The sequence below is a fragment of the Coccidioides posadasii genome, chromosome 2 (genome assembly GCF_018416015.2).
Source record: "Coccidioides posadasii str. Silveira chromosome 2, complete sequence".
In the NCBI taxonomy this organism is placed as follows: domain Eukaryota; kingdom Fungi; phylum Ascomycota; class Eurotiomycetes; order Onygenales; family Onygenaceae; genus Coccidioides; species Coccidioides posadasii.
In genome coordinates, this window is record NC_089408.1 from 5,544,437 (window position 1) to 5,569,866 (window position 25,430).

The following is a 25,430-nucleotide window of genomic DNA, read 5'->3' on the forward strand; positions in this document are numbered from 1 at the left end:
TCGCCGAAATTGGGACGCTGCTATCCTACCCGGGATCGACATTGACAGCAGGGGGTTGCACGTCCTCCTCAAAGTAGGTATGACTGTAATATCGAGCGCTAGAAAACGCGGACGGCATATCAAAGCCTGGACTCAAGATGGATTATAGCAATCAACCGTGGGCATGGACGCACGAAACGGATGAAACCCAACTCGATGCCGGGTGGGGAGACCAAATCATAGCCCGCAGGCCGGGCTAACGGGGAAACATCCGTATTCTGATGCTCATGTTTTATATAGACACAATCTTGCATCAGCCTATCTTCGTTGTTAGTATTCCAATATGTGTGCCGTATGACATAGACCAACACTGATCAAAAGGCAAGTTGCTCATTAGACGATGCAACTTGCGCTTCATAGTTATCTTGTCGTTAACATCGAAGTGGCATGGATATAATCAGGCAGGAAGAGAAACCAGTGTGCGGGGAATGATATCAGATTTAACCAAGGTAGTAATAACAAAGTAGGACACCGCATCATGAGGCATCACACGGAATCCAAATATGCGAAGACACCGACAAAAGGCAATACGACTAGCCCTCTTTCTATTAATGAAGCTTCGATTAACGCCACCTTCGCCACGTACTAACCCTTCCTAAAGCGAGACTCCACTCGGACGGAGAGAAGGGAAAAAAACTCAAGAAAGCTGACCTGTATAACGTAGGAAACTGCAAACTCAGAGCAAACCAGCACAACAGAGCCTTCATTATCATATTTCTGTCATTATATAAATTTGGTTGACAAGCTGAATACCTCGCGGTAAGTGAATCTCCAAGGATCCTAGACCATTACGCCTTTGAGATCCAACCACTGTGGACCATGAAATCGAAAATTCGGCTGGATTTTGCGACATCAATCTGTAAAATTCGAGTTTTAGTGACGAGAACTATATGCCAACCAAACATTTCCCACAGCCGAGGGACTGGACTGACCTTGCACATGTTCCTGGCATCCTTTTTCTTCAAACTTCCTCCTTGCTTCATTGCTTCTTTGAGCAAATGCTCTTTGATAACAAGATATGGTTTCGGTTGTAGGTGCAGTATGTTACATAATTCCACTTCCTCCTTTGTTAAGAGATGGATATCTGGCGCCTTGTCGTTCTCCAGCTTCCATGGAGCAAGGCCATTAATCGGAGGTACGACAAATTTCGATTTCGCTGGTTGGGGTGTCATCGTTCCATTAAGATTGCCGCTGGCAAATGCTTTATCAAAATCATTTAGAACGGGAGGGGGATCGACCGGAGCTAACTTCCTTTGTAGTCGTAGGGGAAGCTCGGGCATGGTTAACTGAGCGGCGGCGGAAGGACCTTCGGGCTGCTGTGGTTTAGGTCGCGCACTGGCAAATCGGTCAAATGCTCCCTGTGGCACAGCCCTTTGGGCCCTCTGGGCCTTCTCTTGTTCGTATTTTTCGCCGCTCTTTAGGTCTCCAATTCCCATTGTTCTCCATTCTTGGAGTTGCGCGATCGCTATTCGAAGATTATGCTCATACTCTAGACCTTTGGTAAATTCCTCGAAGTCCTCATGATTTATCATTCTCGCGAATGGCTTTGCTTTATTCAAGAGATCTCGTTCCTCTTTAGTCCGTTTCTTATCCAGCGCGGTATTTTTCCGATAATCCAAGAGGTTGTGTTCAAAGAGAATTTTCTTGCGTTCAGTTCTGGCAGTCAGACGAGAATTATAGATATCCTTCACAGTCATCTTGAGTTCCATTTCCGCGTCCAATTCGCCATTAGCATTCAGGCCGTTTCCAGGCTCGAATTGCATATGCTGGACGGCTTCTTCGGCATCGTTGGCAAATTCGGTCTCAAACTCCAGTCTTCCAGGCATATATCCTTGGACTTCATGGCAAGCAGGTACCGAAGCAGTGGGTTTCTGTTTGGGAGTTGCGGGTGGCGCTGTCTTGGCGGCCTCTTTTCTTTCCTCGATACGTCGCTTTTTGCGAGCTTGGAATTCCTCTTTAGGTATCTGTTCCTGTAAAGTCTTATCTCTGGGATCGGCAAGCTCTGGAAGTGGGAAGTTGGGGCTGTTTATGTACGTTTGAATGTAATGGTCGCGGACTTCCTCCTTTGTACGGTAACCTCCAATATGATCTGCAATGTCGGCCCATGATCCTAGACCGTAGATTTCTGCACCTTCTAGAAGTAATAGCTCTTCGTCGGCGCCCCAGTCAGGGTCATATATGGGGACTGAATTCTGCTCGATCACCGAATACGGATGCGTCCGTGGGTCGTGGTTCTTCGAGTGCTGGCCGGCAGCGAAGCAGGGAACGCAAAGATCATATTCATGGCAAGCGCTATGTGCGCATGAAATGCGCACCTGTATCACAGATCGTGGTCAGAGAGAAACGCCCTACTCCCGTAGAAAAGGCAGAGGATCGGAGATGAAAGCTTACCGTGTTGGTGACGTCGACGGAACAGACGTCGCAATGGTACTTGGTACCACCATCTGTGCCGCGCGCCGCATTCTTTTTCCTGATGACACCCATGGAGCCGTCTCCTATCGGATCATTGTCCTCCACCTTTGGCAATATTCTCGAGCCTGCGGCGCGACGTTGAGCGAGGCGAAGTGCCCAGCTCTCGCATCAGCCGACGACAGAACCACCCAAATGATCCGAACCCAAGGCCCCTCACGTATAGACCCAGCGCAAGCAGAAAGAAGAAAATGAAGCGGTGAAATGCTGCTGTTGGGAGTAATTGTTAGTCTTGAGTTGTTTTGACCCCACGGCTGTTTTCCCCGTCACGAATGGGGAGGAGCAAGCGCAGGCACGGGCCGATGAGGTCCATTATGTAATAACGGGATGTTAATTTAAGCGTGTCATTCCTTGGCGGTCTAGCCGCGTCTGGCCAGCGGGAATTCTTGGCAGTGGCGGAACACCCTAAACATCGGATCTTGGGCTTGGACCACAAATGTTTTCTCTATGAAATCAGGTCTTGTACATCGAACGGAGCACAAGGGTTTGACCCCGACAGGATATTATGAGAGATATCGAGGAAATACTAAAGAAGACAAGCTTTTTAAGATGATAATTAGTTATGTGAACATTGGCTGCTATCAAGGTGAGGATAAGTGGTGGGATCCATGTTCAACCTTCCCCTCCTCTATATCTACAAGGAATAAAATCGATCTCTAACAATTATAGATTAGATCCGCAGCTAACCACATTATTTAACAAATTCAGTATTCTTCCAGGGTCTCAATGTATTTTAGCTCACGAAAATGTCAACACGCTGGGCACTCATCCTGGCCGCTTCTCCAGGAATCTAGCGCGGTCTCCCAGTCCTCCTCCTTGATTACACAATCTCTGCACCGCCAATAGGCATCATTGTCCCTTGGCCGATATGTTGCACAGGAATAGCAAAGACACTAGTAGGTATTCGGTCGGCCGTTTCCATCGAGAGGTTCAACGCGTTCCATCAGGTCTTCCATTGTCGGACAAGTCATATCTCTGGTAACGTACAACTTCACGGGGATGCAGCTGGAGAGGCTGAGGAGTCTCCTGGAAGTGAGTAAAAGAGAGAGTCGGAAGATGATGATCAGCAACTCGTTTGGAAGTCGAAGGAGCCGGGAATTGATGAATGTTGGCGTATCATTGAACTAAAATTTATCAGCCAGACTGGTTGGTCCAGGCTATACCGGATAGGGATCGAACGACTCGCTGTACGTACTCTTTTTGGGACAACGAATGTGTGTTCACAGTGGCATGGAGGATGGTCTAGCTTTTCCATGTGCGCAAGTAGGGAGTTGTGACGTTGAGAAAGGCTTTTTCCGGGAGGCAATTGTCGGATAGTAGTACGACAATCCAGGAGCAAAATTTATTCGGGTATTCTGGAATAAATGCAGCTATGGACTGCGAAGCATTTACTTTCCCCTGGCGGTTCAGCGCGTTGATATATGGCTCTGGCAGGCTCACTTTAGGACATCCACAATTGCCAACAAATAAAGAAGGCAAACTAAAGATTCTAATTGATTCCGACCATGACAATGCACCGGGCAAATTCATTCAACATGGAAATGGCTTCTCTACTCTGTAAATGTTCCTGTTTTGATCTGCTGCTTTGGAGAAAGAAGAAACTGACCCTGTTCGGTCCAAACAGATCCTCTTTGCTTGCTGCTCTCTCATAAGACTGGCATTTGTGTATATTAGATCTCATGTGGCAAGCAAATCAGCCTTGTAAGCTCTAGATCATTTAATACTGGACTTCTTGACTAGATTTGAACTGTTCTTCCCATCTTGCTGGGCTTTTTGTTGAAGATCTAACTTTGCAGTCTCACCGAAGTACGCTTCTTGCACCTTGGGTGTCTTATGCAATTTAAGCAGTATTTGAGGATAAACTGATTGTGTCCAGCCTTTATGGGATATTTTGGTGGGAATAATGATTCAGAAAATAAGCATTGGCCCAAGCCTAGTGCAACGAAATAGGGGAGGCACAGTGAAAGATCACTATGCTGGAGTGTTAGTTTAGGGGTTGACTACTCCGTACAGAGTACGGAGTACGGAATTTGAAATTAGAAGAGTAGAGAAAAGGCCTCACTAAGAGGAGAAATTGTATTTCGGATGTATTGGCGCACGTACCAATCATCCAAACCTGGTGTATTGCTGAGGCTGTCTAACACAAAAAAGGAATGAGGAGCGAAGGTCTGGATGCCTGTGCTTTAAAGTATAGGCAGAACTTAGTGCCATAGATATAGATATATTAACTGCAATACGGAGTACGGAGTACTTCGTAGAAGATTCGTATCCCCTGCGTCCCTTCCCATGTGGAGGATTCCCCCCTCTCCCCCTTTTCCCTTTTTTTTTTTTTTTTCCAACGGGCGAGCGTCCAAATAAACACCCTAGCTACTAGCTAACCAGTCGCTTACTCAACCGTGATGGCATTTTGCCCGAATTCGCGAGCAGGGAGCACAGGCAGATGGATAGCTCGGTGCTCTGTATGTAAGATGGAAGCGTTGTCAACGAGGGATACGGTTGCATCCCTGAAGGATTAGAGCCATAGAACGCGCTTTCAAGAGTGTCTCGTGCTGTTTCCTGAGGCCAATCCATGGATAGCTTCGTCCCGAGCCGTCATGGATAGGGTATGCCAGCCACCTTGGGATATGATAATCTTCCCTTAAGAGCCCGAGGCATGGACCGGGTGAAAACTTTTGTCAACGAAGAGTTGGGGGCAGGTGAGAGGGGCAGCGTGCAACCCTGGCTTTTTGCCTCTTCAAGAGGAAACACCATCATGCAGCATCAAGGGTCTCGAGATGCACGTAATTCCTTGACATCGTTTGACTCGAATTGCTTTAGGGCTCGGGTGAGCCAGCGTCATCCACCGCCCGCGAGAGCGACAGGGGCGGGTATTATTACCGGTTCCACTGCGCTGGAGTGGCCCAACCGGAGGCGAAACCGCATGATTGGCCAACAGGTGTGGCTGAGAAGAGCGACGCTCGTAGTTTAGCGCGCCTTTATTGGTGGATCTCGGGCTGCCCCCCTGTAATTTACCTGGATTACATAATGGCGACAGGAAAATGAATACAGGCCCCATACGAGCACCGCTCACCATAATACGCCCTATCATATCACTTGTGAGAGAGTGACGAGGAACCAGCAATTTCCCCCCTCCCCTATCTTGACGGCTCGCATCAAGGCTCTGGAACTGTTGAACAGCAGCGCCGGCAGAGACCTTGGAGAGGTCCAGAACTGTCGATTCCTGGTCTTCTCTGGCGACTTGTGCTTCCCTCATTCATCTTGTTCCCATTTACTCTGAACCCAACTGCACCTGAGGGGATCCTCACCTTGTCAGCCGCAGGTGTATTGAAACACATTCCAAGTGAAACCCCTTCTGTTTAAAACAACCTCACCGACGACTAAGCAATCCCTCTTCCCTTCTCGTCTACTGTCTCCATGCATAGTTTCTTTCAGTCTGACAATATGTCGTGGAAAATCACCAAGAGTATGGCATTCCCCTCATCCTTCTTTCAGTCCGAACTTTGCTTCGGTCTGTTGCTCTTTGCCCGCATTTTGCTGACTACAACTCCCCTCAGAGTTGAAGGAAACCCATCTGGCCCCTCTGGCCAATTCTTTCGGTCGATCCTCCTCTACCTCTACGATTAAGCCTGATCCTGTTGACGAGACTTCATCCGTGCCGACTCCAAACATCCTGGTTTCCACTGCTAATAATGGCATCGGTGAGTTTCTCACCTTGCTCCTGTCACGGAGAATTTCAGTGATCCCAGGCCACTAACGACTGAATATATTCACAGCTGCATCTGAAGCCCTAGTGTCACCTCCAGCTACTCCTGTGAAGCCTGGAATCTTGATTGTTACCCTTCATGAAGGCCGTGGTTTCTCACTTTCCAACCACTATCAGCAAATCTTCAACTCCCATTTCCAAAACAACTACACAGGACCGGTTAGGCCGAATTCATCCTCGTCTCACACAGGTCACAACCCAGTTTCCAGTTCTTACACTCAGACCAGTCGACCACAATCCACCAGCGGTGGTATTAACGCTGCTCCAACCAACCATGGACGCTATTCCACCAAGTATTTGCCATACGCGCTTCTCGACTTTGATAAACTCCAAGTTTTCGTCGATGCTGTGTCTGGAAACCCCGAGAACCCTCTTTGGGCTGGAGATAACACTTCATTCAAGTTCGACGTCTCTCGTGTCACCGATTTAAACATCCAATTGTATCTACGAAACCCTGCTGCTCGACCTGGCGCCGGCCGAAGTGAGGATGTGTTCTTGGGAGCTTGCCGGATACATCCTTGCTTCGAGGAGCTTCCAAAGAATGCCGATGACTCTAAGGGTAGCAAGAAAGATCGCGAAAAGGGGCCTGCAAGTCAGCAGAGCCGTCACCGTTTGCATTCCGGCACGGAATGGATAGACTTGCAGTTTGGTACTGGATCCCTCAAGATTGGTGTTTCATTCGTTGAAAATCGGCAACGAAGTCTCACCATGGAAGACTTTGACTTGCTCAAGGTCGTTGGCAAAGGTAGTTTTGGCAAGGTTATGCAAGTCCTGTGAGCTACTTGCTTTCGTCAACCGGGTACTTTCTAGAAAGTGGTACTAATACATTGTTTAAGGAAACGCGATACGGGACGAATCTATGCTATGAAGACTATTCGCAAGGCTCATATCATCTCACGCTCCGAGGTCGAGCACACATTAGCTGAGAGATCCGTCCTTTCCCAGATTAACAATCCCTTCATTGTCCCACTCAAGTTTTCATTCCAATCTCCAGAAAAGCTCTACCTTGTCCTTGCCTTCGTGAATGGCGGTGAATTGTTTCACCATCTCCAGAGGGAACAGCGTTTCGACATCAACAGGGCCAGGTTCTATACTGCAGAGCTATTGTGTGCCTTGGAATGTCTACATGGGTTCAATGTTATTTATCGTGATCTTAAGCCCGAAAATATTTTGCTTGACTACAGCGGCCATATTGCTTTGTGCGACTTTGGTCTTTGCAAGCTCGATATGAAGGATGAAGATCGTACTAACAGTAAGTTGCCAAGTCAAATGTCTCCGACCCTGCACATTGCTGACATTTTTTTTTTTCTCACAGCTTTCTGTGGAACTCCCGAATATCTTGCTCCGGAGCTTCTCCTCGGCCTTGGATACACCAAAGCTGTTGATTGGTGGACCCTGGGTGTTCTCCTCTATGAGATGTTGACTGGATTGCCACCATTTTATGATGAAGACACCAACGAGATGTACCGCAAAATTTTGCAAGAACCGCTTACTTTCCCAAGCTCTGATATTGTTCCAGCTGCTGCTAGAGATCTCTTAACCCGACTCCTTGATCGTGACCCGCAACGCCGCCTGGGAGCCAATGGTGCCGCTGAGATCAAAGCACACCACTTCTTTGCGAACATCGATTGGCGCAAATTATTGCAGCGCAAATATGAGCCTAGCTTCCGACCAAATGTGGTATGTAGCTTTAATGTTTATCTCCAGTCCTAAAAAATTCGATTAAAGACATATCTCCTAACTGCACTTCAGGTTGACGCCCGTGACACTGGGAATTTCGATAGCGAGTTCACCTCTGAGGCTCCAACTGATTCTTATGTCGAAGGCCCCATCCTTTCCCAAACTATGCAGAAGCAGTTCGAAGGCTGGTCCTATAATCGCCCAGTTCCTGGGCTTGGCGATGGCGGAGGCAGTATCAAGGATCCAGCTTTTGGCAGCATCCCTGAATAGTCTCATATAATAATTATTTGACCGGACGAGATTATCTGGCGAAGTCATTCCCAATTATTTCGTTGAAATAACTTTCGACTAACTTTTGGTCCTGGGATGAGTACTTGCTTTTTGCTCCTAACCTCGCCTCTACTTGTCTTTTCGCTCTACCCGGTCCATGAGGGGCCTCCAGGCTAACTACGAGCTGGGACGATCTCGCGTCGCGGCTGTGGCTCTCGCAAATTTTCAAAGACCCTCAATTGATAAGGCCTTCAATAACATCTTTGCCCCTTGTTTTCCGCGAGCACCAACCATGAATGTGCCTTTATTAACTTGGCGACAAAAGCTTAACGCGTTTGTGTTTCCAAGTGAATAACAACAGGCATTATTTGCAAGAGAAAGAAAACACTAAGTCACAGTTACAGTTCTAGATATTTCATTCACCTGCGGTCTCATTTGTTTGTCTCTTATTATCTCGCTACCCCAGATACATCAGTTCTGTTAGCCATCTTTGCTCTCACGACTCTACTTCGCCGCTGAGCTTTTCTTTTGACCTCATTGTTAGCCCTCAGCGAATCCTGCCAACGATGCCGCTTTCTTTGTGATTCCTGGGGCTTTTATGGATTTACACCCAGCGTGGCCCTTTTTACGTAGCATGCTTTTTGCCTTTCTTCCCTCGAGTGTATCGGAGTACGAGATTGATACTTTCCCTTCTTTTTTTTTCCGCCCCCCTTTTCCCATATTGAGCCAGCAGTATGGATTAAGCCCTGGGGGGGTTCTCATTGTTTTAAGCTGGTTTAGCAAACACACCCTAACAAATACCAAGAGATTTGTAGACCTACTGTATTTTAGACCGATTCGTCGAGTACACGGAGTACACTACTTTTCCCAAGCTCCAAGTAATAAATCTATATGTATTCTCATGAGGTCCACCAAAGCATATGAGGCTACACCACATACTCTCTTGAAAAAGGGGAAGGCAGACTGAAAACAAAAAAGCCGAATTACCTCACAATACGAAACGAACATAATCCTCAAGTTCAGTTAAAATGAAGTAACGGGGATAATAAAATCGAAGGATCATTTACAACCGGGGGCCTTGCGTCATCAAGCCTCTTCAGCGTCTTCGTAAGCCGGCGTTTCTGCTTCCCCATCGTCACCAGCGTCACCAGTGTCATTATCATCACCATTAACATCAATCAGGTCCTCCGCACCACATTCAAGTTTCAGATACTCATCCCACTCCGGAAACAACTCCTCATCCGCGCCATCTACACCAGGGGGGACACCGAGAGTCCTAGCAACTTTGCCCTTGCCATTCTTCTCGAGACTCTCCTTCCAGCGCAGCACTAAATCTGGTGTTCGACTTGGTTTATAAGTCTGAGAGAGAAGGACGGCCTCTGTAACGCGGTTGGTTTGGACAAGTAAATCTATACAGCCATCCATGTCGCCGAGTTGCCAGAGCGCAGAGAAGACAACGTTATGAGCACCTGATTCTTTAGCTCGCTCTGCTAGATTACGGAGGCCATCGGTGTTGCAGCTAGAGGAGTGGAGAAGAAGCAAGGAGCCTAGATCCTTGGCGTGAGTGAAGCATTCTTCGGCAAGAGAAAGATCCCAGGCATTCATAGCGGCATCACCGACAGTCTTCCATCGGTGCTCGACGTCTGCTTCACGGGCAATTTCGAGAGCGATAGCAAGTTTTCCTAAGCTAAGGGAGAGTTCAAAACGGTGTTCTTGATCAGTGGCGACATCAAGGGCGAGGTCTTTGTATCCTTGGCCTTCTAAAAATCGAGCGATCTTATTCATTTGATCTTGGGGAATATCGGGCAAAAGTTCACTTGCGGATTCCATGTCACCACGGAGAACCAACGTCTGGTATTCAACAACCGCAAGGGAGAGTGAAAATGAAACAGCGGTCAGATCCTTGTCGGCGAGGTATATTCTTCCATCTCGAGGAAGATAGCCTAGGAGATACATTGGCTGGTCGAAGTGGGAAATTGTGTACGTTTGATCACCAACAAGATAGTTCAATCGATTGGTTGAGTTGGTATAAATAAAGCAGTCTCCAACCCACTCTCCAGTGCGAACAGTGTCGTTGATATCGGTAACGATCTCAAAGGCTGCTTCCACGCCATCTTCATCAACTTCCCCGGCATTCACAGCAGCTATATAGTTTTCCCGTGAAAACCGTAGAACGTAGAAGGTATCGTCACAAGCAAGGGTAACTAGCTCTCCGGACTCCGACCAATATACCTGTATAGTAGTGAGAAAAAAAGTGTCTTTAGGGATGGAAGGCGGAGACACATACTGCTTTGGGGTCAACCTCGATTCTTCTGACAAGGCCGCCAGATTCCCAGTCAAACATGCCAATTCCACCTTGTCCTTTAACTCCAAGCAAAACACCACTGCAGAGGCCTTCTGCTTGGAATCCAACATCAAGGCCTCCGCTCTTCTCCTTGAAATTGCGGAATATCTTCACACTGGTTTGAGACTCCCTGATTGCATAGTCGTTGCTATTGTCTTTAGAACCCCATGCAAAGTCAAGTGCCTGACCAAATGCCTTGTTTCTCCATGCAAGAGCAGTGTAGATGATATACTCGCCGTCACCACAGACAGATACAAATCTCCCGTTCGGTGAGTGCATCAAGCTTTGGGGATACACTTCACAAGAACCAAGCTCTTTGACCGGCAGTGTAAGTGGAGCTCCGTCTTTGAGAGTCGCATCGCCGCCCTTTATAACTGTAGAGACCACCTCATTATGGCGTGCCCAAACAATCTTTCCGGATCCGTCCATTGACACGGCTGGCTCCTCTCTGCCCATTTTCACGACCACAGCACCATCGTCAAAGCCCATCGCAATTCCCTGTTTTCCTCGCTGATAGCTCACACACCACGCTCTTTCCAAGCCATAGCTTAAAGATTGCTCCAGTCTATATGTATTAGCGTTCCAAATCTTAATAGTTCCATCTTCCGAACCGGATATGATAATTGGGAGTTCAGGGTGGTAACAGGCGAAAGAGACGTTGCTGGTATGGCCTTCTAATGTTGCGATCAATGCCTTGGTAGTATAATCCCACACTTTCACGGTCCTATCGTCGGAAGTAGTCAAGAGATATGGCTTGTCAGCGTGTGGGTAATATTCAACGTGATTGACACCCTTTGCTTCATGAGCTTCAAGTGTGAGGTTGGGGTGCGGTGAACCCAGACTCCATATCTTGACCGTTCGATCCAGGCACGCCGAGGCAAATGTGTTCGAATCCTTCGGGTTAATAGCCAAACCCATAACGTAGTGGCTATGTCCTTCGAATACCTGCACACATTTCCATGCTTTATCCCAATCCCAAAGTCTGACAGTCATATCATCGGAAGCGGTTAATACGAATGGATGGGTGGGGTGTACTGCGATGGATCGAATATAATCGGGGTGAGCCTCGAACGAGATTATTTTCTCGGAAGTGTTATAATTGTAGACGCGTAATTGAAAATCATCGGAACCGCAGACGATCCAATTCTTTCTCGCAATGAAGCGCCCGGCTCGCACGGGGACATCTGTAAGTTCGAATGTTTTGACGATGGACTAGAAGCGATATTAACAACCAGAATCCGCGAGCCCAGACAAAGCGCCTACCTGTGTCTCATACGACCAGATGTAAACATGGCCTGTCGAAGGTGTCAGTATCGCATTAGCGGAGAGTGATTCGTTTTATATGCAGCATACCGCTGTATAAAGTGGTTAATATCTGCCCTGGTTGTTAGAACTAGTATCTACAACCCCGGAGGTACCCTGACTTACCCATGGCTCTGTAGGATGGAAGTCGATTCCCTTGACCCGATTCGATCGGGCGAAGAGTTGTCTCTAAATTTCAAGTCACTACAAATTCATTTCGAGGCTGGTTACCGGAATTAAGCTCACCTTGACGTCGAATCGCATAGTGGCCGACCTCACTGGGGATTGAGTGGATGAAGCGTGCGGCGGCTCAGCCGCAGGAACAATGGCACTCCTTTATTCCGAGGAAGAATTGCGGCTTGTTAGTTGGCTTGACTATGCCCTGTGGATGATCAAGGAAAGGAGATATAAGTATAGAATGGTAATTGATGTTGGTCTGAAGTTGTTGCCTCTCATCAACAATGCAACTTGTCCACACAAGGAGACTTGCGCACTCAATTTCTTGATGTTCCGCCCAGCTGTCCAAACTAGGTTAAGCGTCATATCTGGCACCAAGACGCACCCTTATCGCCTGATTGCAGATGCACAGTTTGATCAAACATTCCAGCCCTTAAATAGAATTGAATTTATGTTTGAGCTGTGATTGATTTGGCTAGGAGGCTGCATAAATATACATATGTGTCTTTGAAGACAGGCCACCGACACGTTGCCAATCGGTCGATGCCAGAACCAAGTATAAGAAATCAGACTTTGACAACCGCTAGTACAGTCTTCGATTTGTATGGGGCACCAAAGATTCAATATGATATAATGTACATAGCATCCAAATGTGCCGATTACGACAGGGCACATGTGATAATCCTATAAAAGCAGACAAGCCGTTCATCTACCAGCCCAGTCTGCCGCTGCTCCTAACACCGCACTGTAAACCCTCTAGGACTCTTGGGAGGTTCCTCGTTCAAAATAGGTCCATTGTCCCGGCTTAGGTTTCTCTTCGAGCTCCTCCCAACTAAATACTGTCAGCATCTGGAGGATTTTTTGGCCAACATTGGCATTCACTTACACTCTGTGCTTGACCATTTCATCGACCAACCCTAACTCGGCTTGCGCGGTTTGAATAACCTCCTCGATTAGGCCACTGCCAATTTGCTGCTCGATTTCGGAGATCCTGCTTGGATTAGCCGCATTCATTACATTCAGCGGGAAAGAACTTTAAATCCAAACATACTGCGCTGCTTCAAGAGCTGGTTCTGGTTCCCATGACAATTTAGGCTCCAATTGCTTATTTGCTTCTTCCTGGGCTTCCTTAACCCGGGCCTCCATCTCTTGCTCGTTAAGATATGCGCCCTCCAATTGAGGGTTGAACGGTTCTCCGGACCAGTCTTTCTCCTCCTTTGGCTTCTCCTTTTGTTCGTATGCAGCGTAGGAGCCGTCTGGTCTTAAAGCAGTTTTATAGGCCTCCGGATTCTCCGCAACAGCCGCTTTAACTCTCTGAAGCCAAGAATCGAAACCGGGGGGTTTCACCGACTGGACGACGTTTAACCGGTGGCGTGTAAGCGCTTCTGTCGATTGACGATATACGGACGATTCAGGAATAGTCTTGAGCTTGTCTAGAGTCGTTTGGTACAGGTAGATGAGAGTTGGTCGGGGACTGGGGTGCGTGTTAAGGCCGGTGAGACCGGTGGGCGCGAACGGCTCTAGGTATCTGCCCGGCTTAACATTTGCCAGCAATCTTAGTGTCGCCCTCATGATTGTAATCTGGATAAAACAGGCAGCCCTGGATCAAATCAATGGCTCGCCGTGCTGCGGGTTTCAGGCCTCTCCGTCGTCGACAATGACCGATGTCTGTGTGTGTAGTTATTGGCCAGCGGAAGGTCGGTTACGTAATCGAGGGCCACGAGTCTCGGAACAGGATTAATTCGGGATCCGAGCCTAGATCTCAAAAGCGAAACGTTGATCGTTCAGTTCAAGGGGAAGCAGTTGAAAGCAAAACAACCTTCGTTCTATCCACCGCGCGGCAGAACAGAAGTCTGTTTGGCGTTGCTTAGCAGGTCCTGTCTATCCTCTCTTTTCCCACGTACGCGGTGCCCACGAAAGTCCGGAATTCATTGCTTGCGTTTCCGGTTCCCCGACCCCAAGTCCAGCTTTCCAACTTCTTCAATCGGACGAACTTCACACTCAGAGCTGGAGTTTGAGCTGGCCTTGGCCTGATAGGCCATTGAATCTTTCTTCAATATGAAGGCCAGCTTTTTGGCCTTCTCCCTCCTTGCGGCTGTCTTCCAGCCAGTGTTTGCTGCATCACACGGCCTGGAGAAAAGTGCGGACGCCAAACTTGAGAATGATGCTTCAGATAGAACGACAATATTTCACGATGTGCGGGTACCGCCTATGAAGGAAGTAGATGCTGCCGGTTTCGATGAGACTATCAAGGATGGATATTGGTATGTATCCTCGAACTTGAGCTAATCTAGTGTTGCTGATGGTGTCCTTTTCCTATTAGGTTTGTCAAATTCTACTCTCCTTACTGTCATTTTTGCAAGGCTGTCAGGCCCGCATGGCAGACTCTTTATGAATTTTACTATGTGCGTGCTGTCCTTAATGGTTAGTCCTCAAATACTCACTTCTGGCAGACATCGAATCCATTGAAATCTTCAACTTCGAAACAAGTGCCCAATCCCGAGTCCTCCCTTAATTCCTTCCAGGGTTATTACGACTTTCACTTTGCGGAGATGGATTGCGTTGTAAATGGTGACAAGTGTCAGGAGTTGGAAGTCAAGGAATGGCCGACTTTTGCACTGTATCATGATGGCAAGCTGGTCGAGAAATATAATGGTGAGAGGAATATGGAAGGCCTGAGCCGCTTTGTCGAAAAATGGTTGGAATCCATTAAGCCTGGCTCGCGGCCTAGAGGTGAAATGAAACTTCCGGAACCTGGTGCCAAGATCGTTCCCGAGCAACCAAAGGACAAGGAGGACGCTATAATTGGTGAACCCGACATAAACGCTGGAAGCTCAACGTCTGCCACTTCCCAGAAGTCAGATGATTCTGTAAAACCTGCTGCGCCTGCCCTCCCCGAGAGGAAACAACCTGCTCCCAACCCGCAGGGAATGTCGGTTCCTTTAACAGCCGAGAGCTTCCAAAAACTTGTTACCACAACGAGAGACCCATGGTTTGTGAAATTCTATGCTCCATGGTGCGTTCATTGCCAGGCCCTTGCCCCTATCTGGAGCCAGATGGCCAAGGATTTGAAAGGCAAGCTTAATATAGGCGAGGTAAATTGTGAGGTGGAGAAAAGACTCTGCAAAGATGCCCGTGTCAATGTCTATCCGACGATGTACTTCTTCCGGGGAGGCGAGCGCGTTGAGTATGAAGGCCTTCGGGGTCTCGGTGACTTGGTGAATTACGCGAGGAAAGCCGTTGACGTCGTCGGCTCGGGCGTCCAATACGTGGACGCTACGGCGTTCAAAAAGATGGAAGAAACTGAAGAAGTTATTTTCTTATATTTCTTTGACCACGCCACTACGTCCGAAGACTTCGCTGCGTTGGACCGTTTAACCCTTAGCCTCGTCGGGCGTGCCCGTCTTGTCAAGACCAACAGTACTATCCTTGCCGAGAGATTTAAAATATCAACATGGCCCAGGCTCCTTGTGTCGAGAGATGGTAGACCAAGTTACTACACTGCGCTTGCACCTAAGGATATGAGAGACTTCCGTCAGGTCCTCGCATGGATGCAGAAAGTGTGGCTACCAATTGTCCCAGAAATGACGGCATCTAATGCTAAAGAAATCATGGAACGAAAATACGTCGTCCTCGGCATTCTCAATAGACAGCGATCCGATGAATTCATACAAGATAAACGGGAATTGAAGAACGCAGCACTAGAATGGATGGAAAAGCAGACAAAACTATTCCAACTGGAGCGTCAAGAACTTCGCGATGCAAAAGAGCTACGGATTGAAGAAGCTGATGACCGAGATGACCAGAGAGCTTTGAGAGCCGCTAAGAATACACGCATTACGATCAAAGAAGACGATAAGAAGCAAGTTGCTTTCGCCTGGGTTGATGGTATTTTCTGGGATAGATGGATCAGAACGACATATGGCATCGATGTGCGGAATGGAGAGCGTGTCATTATTAACGATGAAGAGGTATGTTTATATCCTACATATTGCTTTTAAGGTCCCAGTCGACGGTGATAGAATGGGTGCTAACCCTGCTCTCACCTTAATAGAACCGCCGATACTGGGACACGACTCCTAACGGAGGCTTTATCGTCCCCAGCCGGACCTCCATTTTGGAAACCATCACACACGTCGTTTCAAACCCGAGCAAACTTAAATCCAAGTCCACCGTCGGTACTTTTGAGGGTCTTTTCTTTTCTATCCGTACATTTACCTTCGCTCATCCAATCATCACGTTTTTATTATTCGTCGCTGTTCTTTTCGTCTCGTCTTTTATTGCTAGAGGCAAACTTCGAAGAGGTAGATCCGCAGGCGGCTTGTTAGGCAGTGTTGGCGGTAGCTCTGGAGGATTCTTTCACCTTGACGGAAAAGAAGGCCTCCTTGGTGGAGGCAGTGGAGGTGGTAAAGTCGATTGACAAACGTGAACTTCGACATTTACCCATTCTCCATATTAACCTTTTATACTATTATACTTTCTGTGATAATATTGCAAGGTTGAGCTTCTCCCTTTTACGCTGTTATATTTACCTGGTGTGTAGTTTTTTCCATTAATTGGGGGGTTTTTGATGTTTTCAGTCATATTGTTTTGGAGATGTATACGAAAACATTGAGAAGGCTGGAACAGGAGTATAATTGATCGGACCCTTCCTCGTTTTCGCCTTTCTAATGCATTTTTTTCAATTTTCAGCTTTTTCTTCTGTCTGTCCTCCTTATTCCAGTTCCGCGTCTCTACATCAACGATTCTCCCTGTCTGAATAGAGTTCCACCACAACTTAATGAATACCGGTCACTGCTTTCGTCTCGCTGTGTAACTACGCGGTTCATGCCAATCGGGATTGGTATTAGGCCAGGGGTCTTCAGGATAAGAGTTTGTATACAGAGAACTTGGGAATTCACTTATAAACACCGCAGTTTAACCTCGAGGTGGACTGGGTTATCTAGTTCGCTCTTGTGCTTGTTCTGCTATATTAACAATCATCGGGAACTGGTATCATCTACAAAATCGGACAGGCATTAACTTTTCCTTACACCAAATCATATCTCCACCCCCTAAATTTGGGTAGGGGAAAACAGAAACCCATCGGATAGGTGGTAGAGCAACTGCCCTTGGAAGGCCGAATCTCCCACGGGCATGATGGGTTCTCTGGGAATTTGCAAGCCACGGATGCATACCTGGAAAACCAGGAAGTCCACTTCTGGAATTTACGGAAGAGATCCCGGTTCCAAAAGTAGACATTGGCACTGCTATAGACGACAAGGTAGCTCTATGCCACGGTTTCGATCCGGTCTGAAAGAAGATTTGTATTCATAGCGTCCGGTCTGCGAGCCGAGTATTATATAGATCAGGATAGGCAGGTCGTTTTGGGTTGTTGTAGGGAAGTAATAACTCGGTATGCTGCTGGAACGCCGTGGGTGGAGTGCCAAACAACCTTTATCCGGCTGCACTGCTCCCGGCAGTGATGAGCAAGTCAATCTCCAGGTAAGATGGTTGTAGTATCGGCGAAGAATCGCAAGTTTGCTCTCGCCAACGCCGAGTCCAGCCTCCAGTATAACTAATTCGAGAGAGTCATATCCCTAAACCACAGCCATTCCAACATTTTTAGAAATCAGGAATTGTCCCAAAAGTCCGGATGATATTATCGACAGCCTTTCTCCAAATCACAAAGCACCGGCTGGGGCATTCATTTCGGGCAAGATCGACAATAATGGATCGACAATGTCATACAATCAGACGCTTGGTCACACAAATTCAAAGAGGATATGTCAAGACCTTAATCCGGCTGAGCCCCGGTTAAGTGCTCCGGGCGGCCGGAGGTGGCCCAGTCAGGGCAAGACATCACGGGCTTCGTTGAAGCACACTGGTCACGGACATGGTTTTCAACCTGCATTTTTCTTTCTCTAAATCTGCCCGTGCTAGATGTCATGAGTCAAGGTTCATGGAGAGGTTAAGTCATTCAGAAGCTTGATTCTTGTTCTGATGTCTCCTGAAATAAGGCGTACCCCTGTAACTGGTTCAGGAGGGAGGAGAAAACTCCGCCAGCCTGTGACTGCGCCGCAAAGAAGTCAGAAATTCAGGTAAATGTCAAACTAATCGGGATCAATAGCATCGAGTTGTTTCGGGCTTTGGGTTCCGCGATGATGCATGAACCTAACGGGTCAGCCTCCAAACAAGGCAAACAAGGAATGACCCCTGCAAAGTCCAGCCAAAATTTCAACCAACTTGCGCACAGGACAGCTGCGAATATTCACTCAATCATACATCTCACGTTCTAGTTTGAAAGCTACATACCGCAGACTACCTACATGACATATCCTCATAACTGCATCCATCCACAATCCCGAATCTCAAATTCAATAAAAGGGAATTTCCATTTCCATCGCTTTCTCTCAAAGCACCATCCGTATGGAAAAACCAAGAATGACGGATGAGCAGTCAAGCATCAACAAGCAAACCCAAAGATGCAGTATCCTCCAAAACTCCAAGATCCATCCCCCCGAAAAGTAGAGGGGAGAAATACTCCGTACCAAGGGTGGTGTTAGAAGAAAAGCGAAGAAGAACACGAATAAATATCCCACCGAAGAAGAAAAGAAAGGAAAGAAAAGACAAAATGGGGAAGGACTCTGAAAATGGGGGTATAAAAGGGAATATATGAAAGATGAATGCCCTGATATGCATACAAAAATCCGAGTTCCTTGCAACTATGCTGAATGCTCTGGTGTCTTTTTTGCATAAAAAGGAAATTTTAAAAAAAAAGCTGAAACGAGGAAAGGCAGGAGGAAGGAAGATCATGATGAACGGGGAAAAAGGAAGAAGGGTAAGTGGTCGGGATGTTGGGTAAAAAATAAATATTATGGGCAGAGAGAAATTCCATAATAATGGCAGCGTTCTCTCAAAAGAATGAAAAACGCCCCCGAGGTCAACTTGGGTCGCGTATCATAATACAGATAAAACGAATGGAGGAAGAGTTAAAACGGAGGTGAACCTCTTTTGAAGAATGTCCCTTAACATTGATCGGTCAGTGCGCGGTACATGTGTGAGACGGAAAAGCTGGAGGTACCAAAAAAGAAGGGGAAAAGGGATCAATGATGGAAACTTACAATGGCTAATTTAGTTCAAGCCCCAAGAGATGAAGGCTTAGGATGAAAGAAGGAATTGTGGCCTTTTCGCAGTTTAATTCCATGATGCTCGTTCCGTCGGTACCGCCGTTATGGTAAGTGACGCTCCCAGGGCCGAATTCTCATTAATTTAGTCATCTTCTTGCTTCCCACTAATGTCCAATCATATCAACAAAAAGTCCCATCCATTCTTTTGCATGACATCCCGCCAATGGACAGTATTCTGGCCGTTGATAGATTCCATGGGTATGTGCTCTGGAGACTGCTGCTGGTATTGTCCATCCTCAGTCTTGATCGCGACTACGTCATTCTGACTCGCATCGTTAAGTTGCGAATCCTCAACGACTCCATCCGCAGCGCGCCACACCTCCTGCAGCAAACGCGCCATACGGCCGAAACTTCCAAACTCAGCCTGTTCACCGAGCTGCTCCATGCGTCTGGCGAGCACGGAGCGGAAGGGGCTGTTCGGCACGGAGTATGATCCACAGATAAGTAATGGCCAGACGAGCGAGCGGTCAAAGCCACCTGGTCCGCCGGGGATTAATTCAAGGAGCTCACCCGCGCGAGCGATGAGGTTGAGGGTGCTGGGCTGGGTGCGTTGGAATCCAGGGACAAGGCTGCAGAGGTATATCCGTGCAGCAACGCAGAAAAGTGCCGTCATATTCTTCACAAGCTGGCGGGGCTGGAACGTTCCGTCGGCGCATGGGTCGGCGATCGATTCTGCTGGAGGCTCCGCCTGGTCGAGTTGCTTGGCGAGAGTGGTTATATGGCCACAAAGTCCAAGGTGGTCGATTCGTCCTTCGTTTTTGAGAGCGTCGAGGCATGAGATTTCGGCAATTAGGTACATGATTCGATCTTCGCATCCCATTAGGTCGCAGAGTCCCGAACTAGAACCGTTGAAGAGCTTTGTTCGATAGGTATGTGCAAACTGTGGCATCTGACCGAGCATTGTGGAACCTAGGATATCGATCCAAGCAGAAAGGCTCATGTTGAATGGCGGATGTACATTGACTTGGTCCGCTTCGATTAGCCGACGAGAAAGGTCGAGTTTGTGAACAAGGCTCGTCGCTGCTTGGAAGTGCTGGTGCCAGGGAATATCGGGGAGCGAATCGTCTGGTCGGCCAACAGCGCACTGGAAGAAGATCATTGCAAGCGTCGCTTCGAGGATATCACTGTGGTTAGTATCTTCGTTCAGTGCCTTACAGAGCTCTGAGACAGTCTGATAACGGTGTCTCAAAATTTCATTGTCGATCGACTCGCTGCTTAATTGCTGCGTCGCTTTCAAGTGGACGCCAGTACTGCTCAGGCAGCAGTGGAGATAGCACTTGTTTGATTCTATCGCGGGTAGTATGACCTCCGACCGTACTGCGCCTGGGCGCTTCGCTTCCAGGATCGGAAAGATTAGACGCACGACTTTCTCGAAGAAATGATCCAGTAGTGGACGGTCCCGATCCTCGACGTGAATGGTGGAAATGTGAACTGGAGCATGGGTGAACTGGAAAGGACTATGGTCAGAAAGCCCGCTATAGAAAGGGTCTGAATGGCCCTCTAAGAACTCTTCTTCCGACCATTTATCGTCAGAGAGAGGAGGTAACATGGAATGCGGTAATGTAGGCTGGAACATGCTGAATGTGGACGTGGTGGATTCTCTCCGAGTTGGAATATCGTTCACATACACCTCATTTTCGGTTTTGATGTCGATCTCGTATGGCGCGGCGGTCCAGAATGGGGCGGATTCGAAGAGTGGGTTTTGAAGTTGAGAAGTGAGAGAATCGAGGGGGTCTTGCGGGTGACATTGACTGAATTCATGTTCAAATGGGTACTGTGGCTCTAGGGAAGGATCGCGAGTCTGAACCATTCCATCGATGAAGGTCTCCGGGGTGGGAGCTGAATGCGACAGGGCTGGCGGAGTGTATGTGCAAGCTGCTGATGAACGAGCGGCCGAAGAAATTCCCCGCTCATTTAGCTTGGTGTTTTTGATGAGCTCCTTGATTAATTCCTTGTGGTTCCTGCGCTGGTCGTTGTTCCCCCACCACATTGGCCGTTTATATTCACATTTCAGTTTCAGGTTTCGGCAGGCCTTGCATACCGGTTTACCTTCGTCACACTTCTTTCTTCGAAGACGGCAGGTGAAACATCCTAATTGGGAGGTACATAAGTCTTCTAGCCACCTTTACTAAGTTTTTTTGTTGGTTTGTTGAGGCTTACCGGACCGAGACCTCTTGTGTAGCCTTTCTCCTTTTTTAATTGGAGTATCTTGTGAACTTGTCTTGTCTGATATTCTTGAGGAAGGTTTGCGTCCCTTTCTCGTCGTTTTGGGTTTTGACTTATCAGCGGAGGCAGCCGTTATTGAAGGTGGAGGCGTGGGAGCCTGGGTAGACGGAGCAAGGGGAGGATACGACATTGTTGCTGCTGAGATAGGGGGTTAGAGGATTGCCGTTCGTTTTATTTTTCCCGGTTTCGATATACAAGAGGGCCGCGCAGCAGTGAAGATTTCCAAGAGCCAGTCAATGGCGGTATAGTTCGAAAGAGCCGAGACTTGGTAGTCGAGATCGTGAGATGTTCACCAGTGCGCGAAAGGAGAGCAACGTGGCGGCAGCAGCAAATACACAAACACCCGACCAGCAGGTCCTTGTATTGGTTGACAAGGGAGTGAAGGAGTAAAAGACAGTCAAGGAATGAAGAGGCCACCCACGTTCATCAGAGATCTGACATCTTTTTTGGATGCAATGGCGATGCTTGAGCTTTAAGAAGTTAAGGACACAGTCAGATCGGCAAGTAGCGTCGATAGCTCTGTTTCTATTTTTGCCTGCGCGTTTAAAGAATAAGGGCAAGACAGTTGAAAGTTCCGCACAGAGGTACATACATATGTATGTATGGTAGCCTTTCAAAAGCCAACTCTTTGCCCATGGGACGAACCCATGCAGCTTATCCGAAGCGGGGTGTGTGTATGGACAGATCGAGGACAGGGAAGGCCGGATAGCGAATCGTTTTCGCCGGATGTCACCTTGGGGGGGAAATGATCCCTGCAGGCAACGGACCTATGGCGGAGGATTCCATAGTCCCTATTTTTGCAAGCCGCTCTCTGAGAAAGAGAGAGAGAGACGGCGTGATAGGGTGGTGCAGGGATTGAGGGAACGCAAGAGGGAGGTGTGGGTGAGCTCCGGATAGGCTGCAGGGAAGTTTTAGTGGCATGCAGCTAAGAAAACAAGCCTGTCCAATCCCTGCCCGACTTTTTAACCGCTGAGGTCTTGACTCTCGCTCTCAGCCAAGAGACCATCCTCCTTGTGGTAAATTTAATCCGTCAATCAAGAACGGCTAACGTGAGAATGATCCACGGCCGGCCACTCGATCTCGCGAGGAAAACACCTTGGGCAGATTTAACCACCCGTTATTTTTGGCGCATCACACGATTCATCTCATGAAAGCTAAGTTGTAGTTTGGATGGTGAGCCTGCCACTTCAATTCAAGGTAGAGCCGGATGCTTCTACCCTCAGAAGTCCGCGGAGGATATCGGACAGCACAGAGAGGTTAGGCCCATGCCTCTTTGTCCGTGCCTGCAGCAGCATGCGTCTGCAGTCTCTCGTAAGACAGAATAGATGTACGCAGGAGGTCGTGAGGAATGGGGTGAAGTTCATCACTTGGCGCTGCCAAGACCTCTAGGGTGGTCGCTGAGGAGCCCATCCGACGTGATCGGCACAGTGATTCCCCGTCCGGCACTTTCCTCGACGCTTTCACGACGGGCTAGCTTCAATAGTCCAGCAAAATCGTTAGCCGCGGTGGTCAAGCTCGCGCTCTCGCTCGAATTTCGCGTGCGAGTCACTCGACGTGCCGGTCACGCCGGGGCAAGAGATTTCGCTCACCCGCCAAGGCCTCAGCGGGCGGCCGCCCTGATTGGCCCCGGCGTGGGTTTCCCTCATCAAAACCGCCAGCCACTCAGCGCCTCGCGCCGCGCCGCCAAGACATGGCCCCCGCTGCCTGATTTGTCACTTTAGCTCGAGCCACATGCAGGTGATCGGTGTGGGGCGGCCCTCCCTCGTTCTGGCCCTTCCCGGTCCGCAACTCTAACTTTGATGCCTTAACACACTTAGCTTTGCATGATGAATCCCGCTCTTGCAATTCAGGCTAACCTGGCTCGGATTGCAGGTTAAGTTGCTTTAATTAGCAGCAATTGTGGGCAATTATTAGCCATTAAGTGGGTTAAATGCGTGCATCTCTCTCCTGACCTCTTGGTTATCCGTTCTTAATTTATCACCCCAGTTGACTCTCGAGGCATATTCTTAACAATCAATTAACAATCAACCCCGCTATTACTATTTATAAAATTAGCTCTTAATTTTGCGAAAATACACATAATTAGCAGCAATTGTAGCACTCTAGGTGTCGGTGCCCCAGTCCCCGTTGCGGCACGTTTCCGTCATCGTCAGACACCCGCACCACGAAGTTGCCCCGCGACGACCTCCCAAACCCCCAAAAATCTCTCATTTGCAAGACGCAGCTTAACCTGACAGATTGAGGATGTTGGGACCTACTTAGCTCCTTTTTCCCCGAGAACAGCCAGTTATGTGCCTGACATGTTATATCCCTCATTGATCCTCAGCGTGGCCCTAACGCTCCATTCCTAGCGTTGGAATCGCCCAGCACTGCATTCCGATCTCAGCATCGCTGCATTGCCGCCCGTCGTTTGTCTCCTCTCCTCTGGCCATTGAGGATCTACGTGTTCAAACGATGAACCAGACGAATTTACATAAATACCGACCTCGTCCTCCTAGCTTCAAATTTTTCTCATCTTCCTCTTCCCTAGCAGACTATCCTTTTCTATATTACGCACCAGCGTCTCGTCACCCTCGCTCCTCTATTCAACCTCTAGCCGGGCCATGCTACCCTTACACCGCTTCCTCTAGGTCTTTGGTTGTCGCTGCTAAAACCCCCCCCCCCCCGGGGGCCGGTCAAGCCCAGCGGCGAGAATGAAGGAAAAGAGGCACCCCAGCCTCCAGCGCCGAGCCTCGGAGCAACACTTCGATAGAGAAAATGCTAATCCTTTCATCCCTGCCATCCATCCACGCAGGTCCCGGCCCAATTGACACCAGGCCTGACAGGGTTCTAGAATGTAACCTGATAGCATCCCTCTTTCACCAGGACCCGCACAAGGCGGAAAAAAAAAAAAAAAAAAAAAAAAAGGGAGGGTGTGATATCGACCACAAGGTTCAGCCCTCTGCTTTTCCTGTCATGTTTTAAGAGAGAGGAAAAAAAAAAAAAGGCGCCATTGCGCGCATATCAGGGGTAGGCCATGCGTCTTGCCCCGGAATATTCGGTGGGATCTATTCTAGCCAAATCCTCCGAAGGGATACAATGGCTCCCCATCCCCGTTCTAAAAGTCTTACGATGGGGGGCCCTTTTCTTGAGTAGTACATAGATTGGGAGGCAAGGGTCGTAGTCTCGCAATCACATCCGAGTCTAATGAACTACTTGAAATATCAGCTCATCCATGAATATACCGGACAGCGACACGGGCCCAAAGATTGTGACAGATAGGCTTCTCTGTTTTATCTAAATTCTTTTTTTCCATCTCAATGTCCCATCACGTCGCATTCACTTTCGAATGTTTGTTTTGAATAAAGCACGGACAACCTGGTTTTTGGGGCTAGCCCGATTGGAAGGTCCCTGGCGATTTTCCCCGCTCTCTCCTTTGCCGTCTTATCTTATCAATAATGGCTCGACCCACTTTTGAGGGTCGAGGACGAAAATCTCCACAGCCAGCCAAAGATCGGCCGAAAACACACACTCGAGAGCTGATTACGTAGTTACGGAGCGATCTATGGAGTTTGAACCTCTTCGATCGTCAGCTAACTACGGGGTAGTCAAGCCCGTCATCGGCGGCTGGACATACATTGACATACATACAAGCCCACGGTGCGTGCTCCACCGCGTTTCTCAGCAGGAACACAATTCTTCTCGACAAGAGTATGAACATGGCCACCAGGGTGAATTTTTCTCTGCACGTTGTCGAAACCCGGCTTTTCAACATGGCTGGGAACCCAACACCGTGTAGAACAAAAATACCGCACACCGCAAATTTGGAACAACCTAACTATCCCCAGCCTTCTCAATTCTATCCTGCTTCCTCCGAGTGGAACACCAAAGGCAGCGTCCATATGGAATATAGGCGGAGTGCTCCGTACTACGGAGGAGTACAATGCTCGGCCTATCGATACCATCCTGGTCTTGTTGCATGGGCCTCATCACACCAACGAGAGGGAAAATG

General features: G+C 48.3%; 8 protein-coding genes across 8 annotated transcripts; 2 read left to right on the forward strand and 6 right to left on the reverse strand.

Moving 5' to 3' along the window:
- Positions 1–459: 459 nt before the first annotated feature.
- On the reverse strand, positions 460–2,715 carry ADA2 (Transcriptional adapter ada2). The gene is made up of 3 exons (XM_003065052.2): positions 2,431–2,715; positions 972–2,354; positions 460–896 (listed from the first exon to the last, which is right to left on the reverse strand). Exons 1-3 carry the CDS (start codon positions 2,521–2,523, stop codon positions 828–830), a joined length of 1,545 nt encoding a protein of 514 aa, XP_003065098.2. The 5' UTR covers positions 2,524–2,715; the 3' UTR covers positions 460–827.
- Positions 2,716–5,619: 2,904 nt separating this feature from the next.
- On the forward strand, positions 5,620–9,225 carry D8B26_004237 (uncharacterized protein). The gene is made up of 6 exons (XM_003065053.2): positions 5,620–5,971; positions 6,063–6,206; positions 6,282–7,044; positions 7,108–7,523; positions 7,587–7,951; positions 8,024–9,225. The coding sequence occupies exons 1-6, from the start codon at positions 5,923–5,925 to the stop codon at positions 8,219–8,221; spliced, it is 1,935 nt and encodes a 644-aa protein (XP_003065099.1). The 5' UTR covers positions 5,620–5,922; the 3' UTR covers positions 8,222–9,225.
- A 5-nt stretch (positions 9,226–9,230) lies between these two features.
- Positions 9,231–12,323, reverse strand: D8B26_004238 (uncharacterized protein). Its single transcript, XM_003065054.2, has 6 exons — positions 12,114–12,323; positions 11,994–12,056; positions 11,919–11,940; positions 11,829–11,860; positions 10,509–11,777; positions 9,231–10,453 (listed from the first exon to the last, which is right to left on the reverse strand). Exons 1-6 carry the CDS (start codon positions 12,129–12,131, stop codon positions 9,308–9,310), a joined length of 2,550 nt encoding a protein of 849 aa, XP_003065100.2. The 5' UTR covers positions 12,132–12,323; the 3' UTR covers positions 9,231–9,307.
- Positions 12,324–12,504: 181 nt separating this feature from the next.
- Positions 12,505–13,698, reverse strand: D8B26_004239 (uncharacterized protein). Its single transcript, XM_003065055.2, has 3 exons — positions 13,096–13,698; positions 12,931–13,035; positions 12,505–12,876 (listed from the first exon to the last, which is right to left on the reverse strand). Exons 1-3 carry the CDS (start codon positions 13,614–13,616, stop codon positions 12,801–12,803), a joined length of 702 nt encoding a protein of 233 aa, XP_003065101.1. The 5' UTR covers positions 13,617–13,698; the 3' UTR covers positions 12,505–12,800.
- A 180-nt stretch (positions 13,699–13,878) lies between these two features.
- D8B26_004240 (uncharacterized protein) lies at positions 13,879–16,847 on the forward strand. Its single transcript, XM_003065056.2, has 4 exons — positions 13,879–14,308; positions 14,368–14,449; positions 14,498–16,015; positions 16,099–16,847. Exons 1-4 carry the CDS (start codon positions 14,103–14,105, stop codon positions 16,462–16,464), a joined length of 2,172 nt encoding a protein of 723 aa, XP_003065102.1. The 5' UTR covers positions 13,879–14,102; the 3' UTR covers positions 16,465–16,847.
- Positions 16,848–18,281: 1,434 nt separating this feature from the next.
- D8B26_004242 (uncharacterized protein) lies at positions 18,282–18,963 on the reverse strand. Its single transcript, XM_066124427.1, has one exon. The coding sequence runs from the start codon at positions 18,837–18,839 to the stop codon at positions 18,483–18,485; it is 357 nt and encodes a 118-aa protein (XP_065980508.1). The 5' UTR covers positions 18,840–18,963; the 3' UTR covers positions 18,282–18,482.
- Positions 18,964–19,180: 217 nt separating this feature from the next.
- Positions 19,181–21,682, reverse strand: D8B26_004243 (uncharacterized protein). The gene is made up of 2 exons (XM_003065057.2): positions 21,374–21,682; positions 19,181–21,304 (listed from the first exon to the last, which is right to left on the reverse strand). The coding sequence occupies exons 1-2, from the start codon at positions 21,567–21,569 to the stop codon at positions 19,329–19,331; spliced, it is 2,172 nt and encodes a 723-aa protein (XP_003065103.2). The 5' UTR covers positions 21,570–21,682; the 3' UTR covers positions 19,181–19,328.
- Positions 21,683–25,035: 3,353 nt separating this feature from the next.
- On the reverse strand, positions 25,036–25,383 carry D8B26_004244 (uncharacterized protein; the record flags this gene model as incomplete). Its single annotated transcript, XM_066124428.1, has 1 exon — positions 25,036–25,383. One exon carries the CDS (start codon positions 25,381–25,383, stop codon positions 25,036–25,038), a length of 348 nt encoding a protein of 115 aa, XP_065980509.1.
- Positions 25,384–25,430: the final 47 nt, after the last annotated feature.

Bases quoted from the DNA above. Each gene is read 5' to 3' on its own strand.
- ADA2 (XM_003065052.2), bottom strand. From the start codon at position 2,523: ATGGGTGTCATCAGGAAAAAGAATGCGGCGCGCGGCACAGATGGTGGT. The intron at 2,355-2,430 runs GTAAGCTTTCAT...TCTGTGATACAG, and splicing joins CCGTCGACGTCACCAACACG to GTGCGCATTTCATGCGCACA. The intron at 897-971 runs GTCAGTCCAGTC...CGAATTTTACAG, and splicing joins ATGCCAGGAACATGTGCAAG to ATTGATGTCGCAAAATCCAG.
- D8B26_004243 (XM_003065057.2), bottom strand. From the start codon at position 21,569: ATGTCGTATCCTCCCCTTGCTCCGTCTACCCAGGCTCCCACGCCTCCA. The intron at 21,305-21,373 runs GTAAGCCTCAAC...CCTCCCAATTAG, and splicing joins ACACAAGAGGTCTCGGTCCG to GATGTTTCACCTGCCGTCTT.
- D8B26_004240 (XM_003065056.2), top strand. From the start codon at position 14,103: ATGAAGGCCAGCTTTTTGGCCTTCTCCCTCCTTGCGGCTGTCTTCCAG. The intron at 14,309-14,367 runs GTATGTATCCTC...TTTTCCTATTAG, and splicing joins ACTATCAAGGATGGATATTG to GTTTGTCAAATTCTACTCTC. The intron at 14,450-14,497 runs GTGCGTGCTGTC...CACTTCTGGCAG, and splicing joins CTCTTTATGAATTTTACTAT to ACATCGAATCCATTGAAATC.
- D8B26_004238 (XM_003065054.2), bottom strand. The intron at 11,778-11,828 runs GTAGGCGCTTTG...TATCGCTTCTAG, and splicing joins TCTGGTCGTATGAGACACAG to TCCATCGTCAAAACATTCGA. The intron at 10,454-10,508 runs GTATGTGTCTCC...ACTACTATACAG, and splicing joins TCGAGGTTGACCCCAAAGCA to GTATATTGGTCGGAGTCCGG.
- D8B26_004242 (XM_066124427.1), bottom strand. From the start codon at position 18,839: ATGATCTTCCTTCCTCCTGCCTTTCCTCGTTTCAGCTTTTTTTTTAAA.
- D8B26_004237 (XM_003065053.2), top strand. From the start codon at position 5,923: ATGCATAGTTTCTTTCAGTCTGACAATATGTCGTGGAAAATCACCAAG. The intron at 5,972-6,062 runs GTATGGCATTCC...AACTCCCCTCAG, and splicing joins GTCGTGGAAAATCACCAAGA to AGTTGAAGGAAACCCATCTG. The intron at 7,045-7,107 runs GTGAGCTACTTG...ACATTGTTTAAG, and splicing joins GGCAAGGTTATGCAAGTCCT to GAAACGCGATACGGGACGAA.
- D8B26_004239 (XM_003065055.2), bottom strand. From the start codon at position 13,616: ATGAGGGCGACACTAAGATTGCTGGCAAATGTTAAGCCGGGCAGATAC. The intron at 13,036-13,095 runs GTATGTTTGGAT...TAATCCAAGCAG, and splicing joins CCAGCTCTTGAAGCAGCGCA to GATCTCCGAAATCGAGCAGC. The intron at 12,877-12,930 runs GTAAGTGAATGC...GACAGTATTTAG, and splicing joins GAAATGGTCAAGCACAGAGT to TTGGGAGGAGCTCGAAGAGA.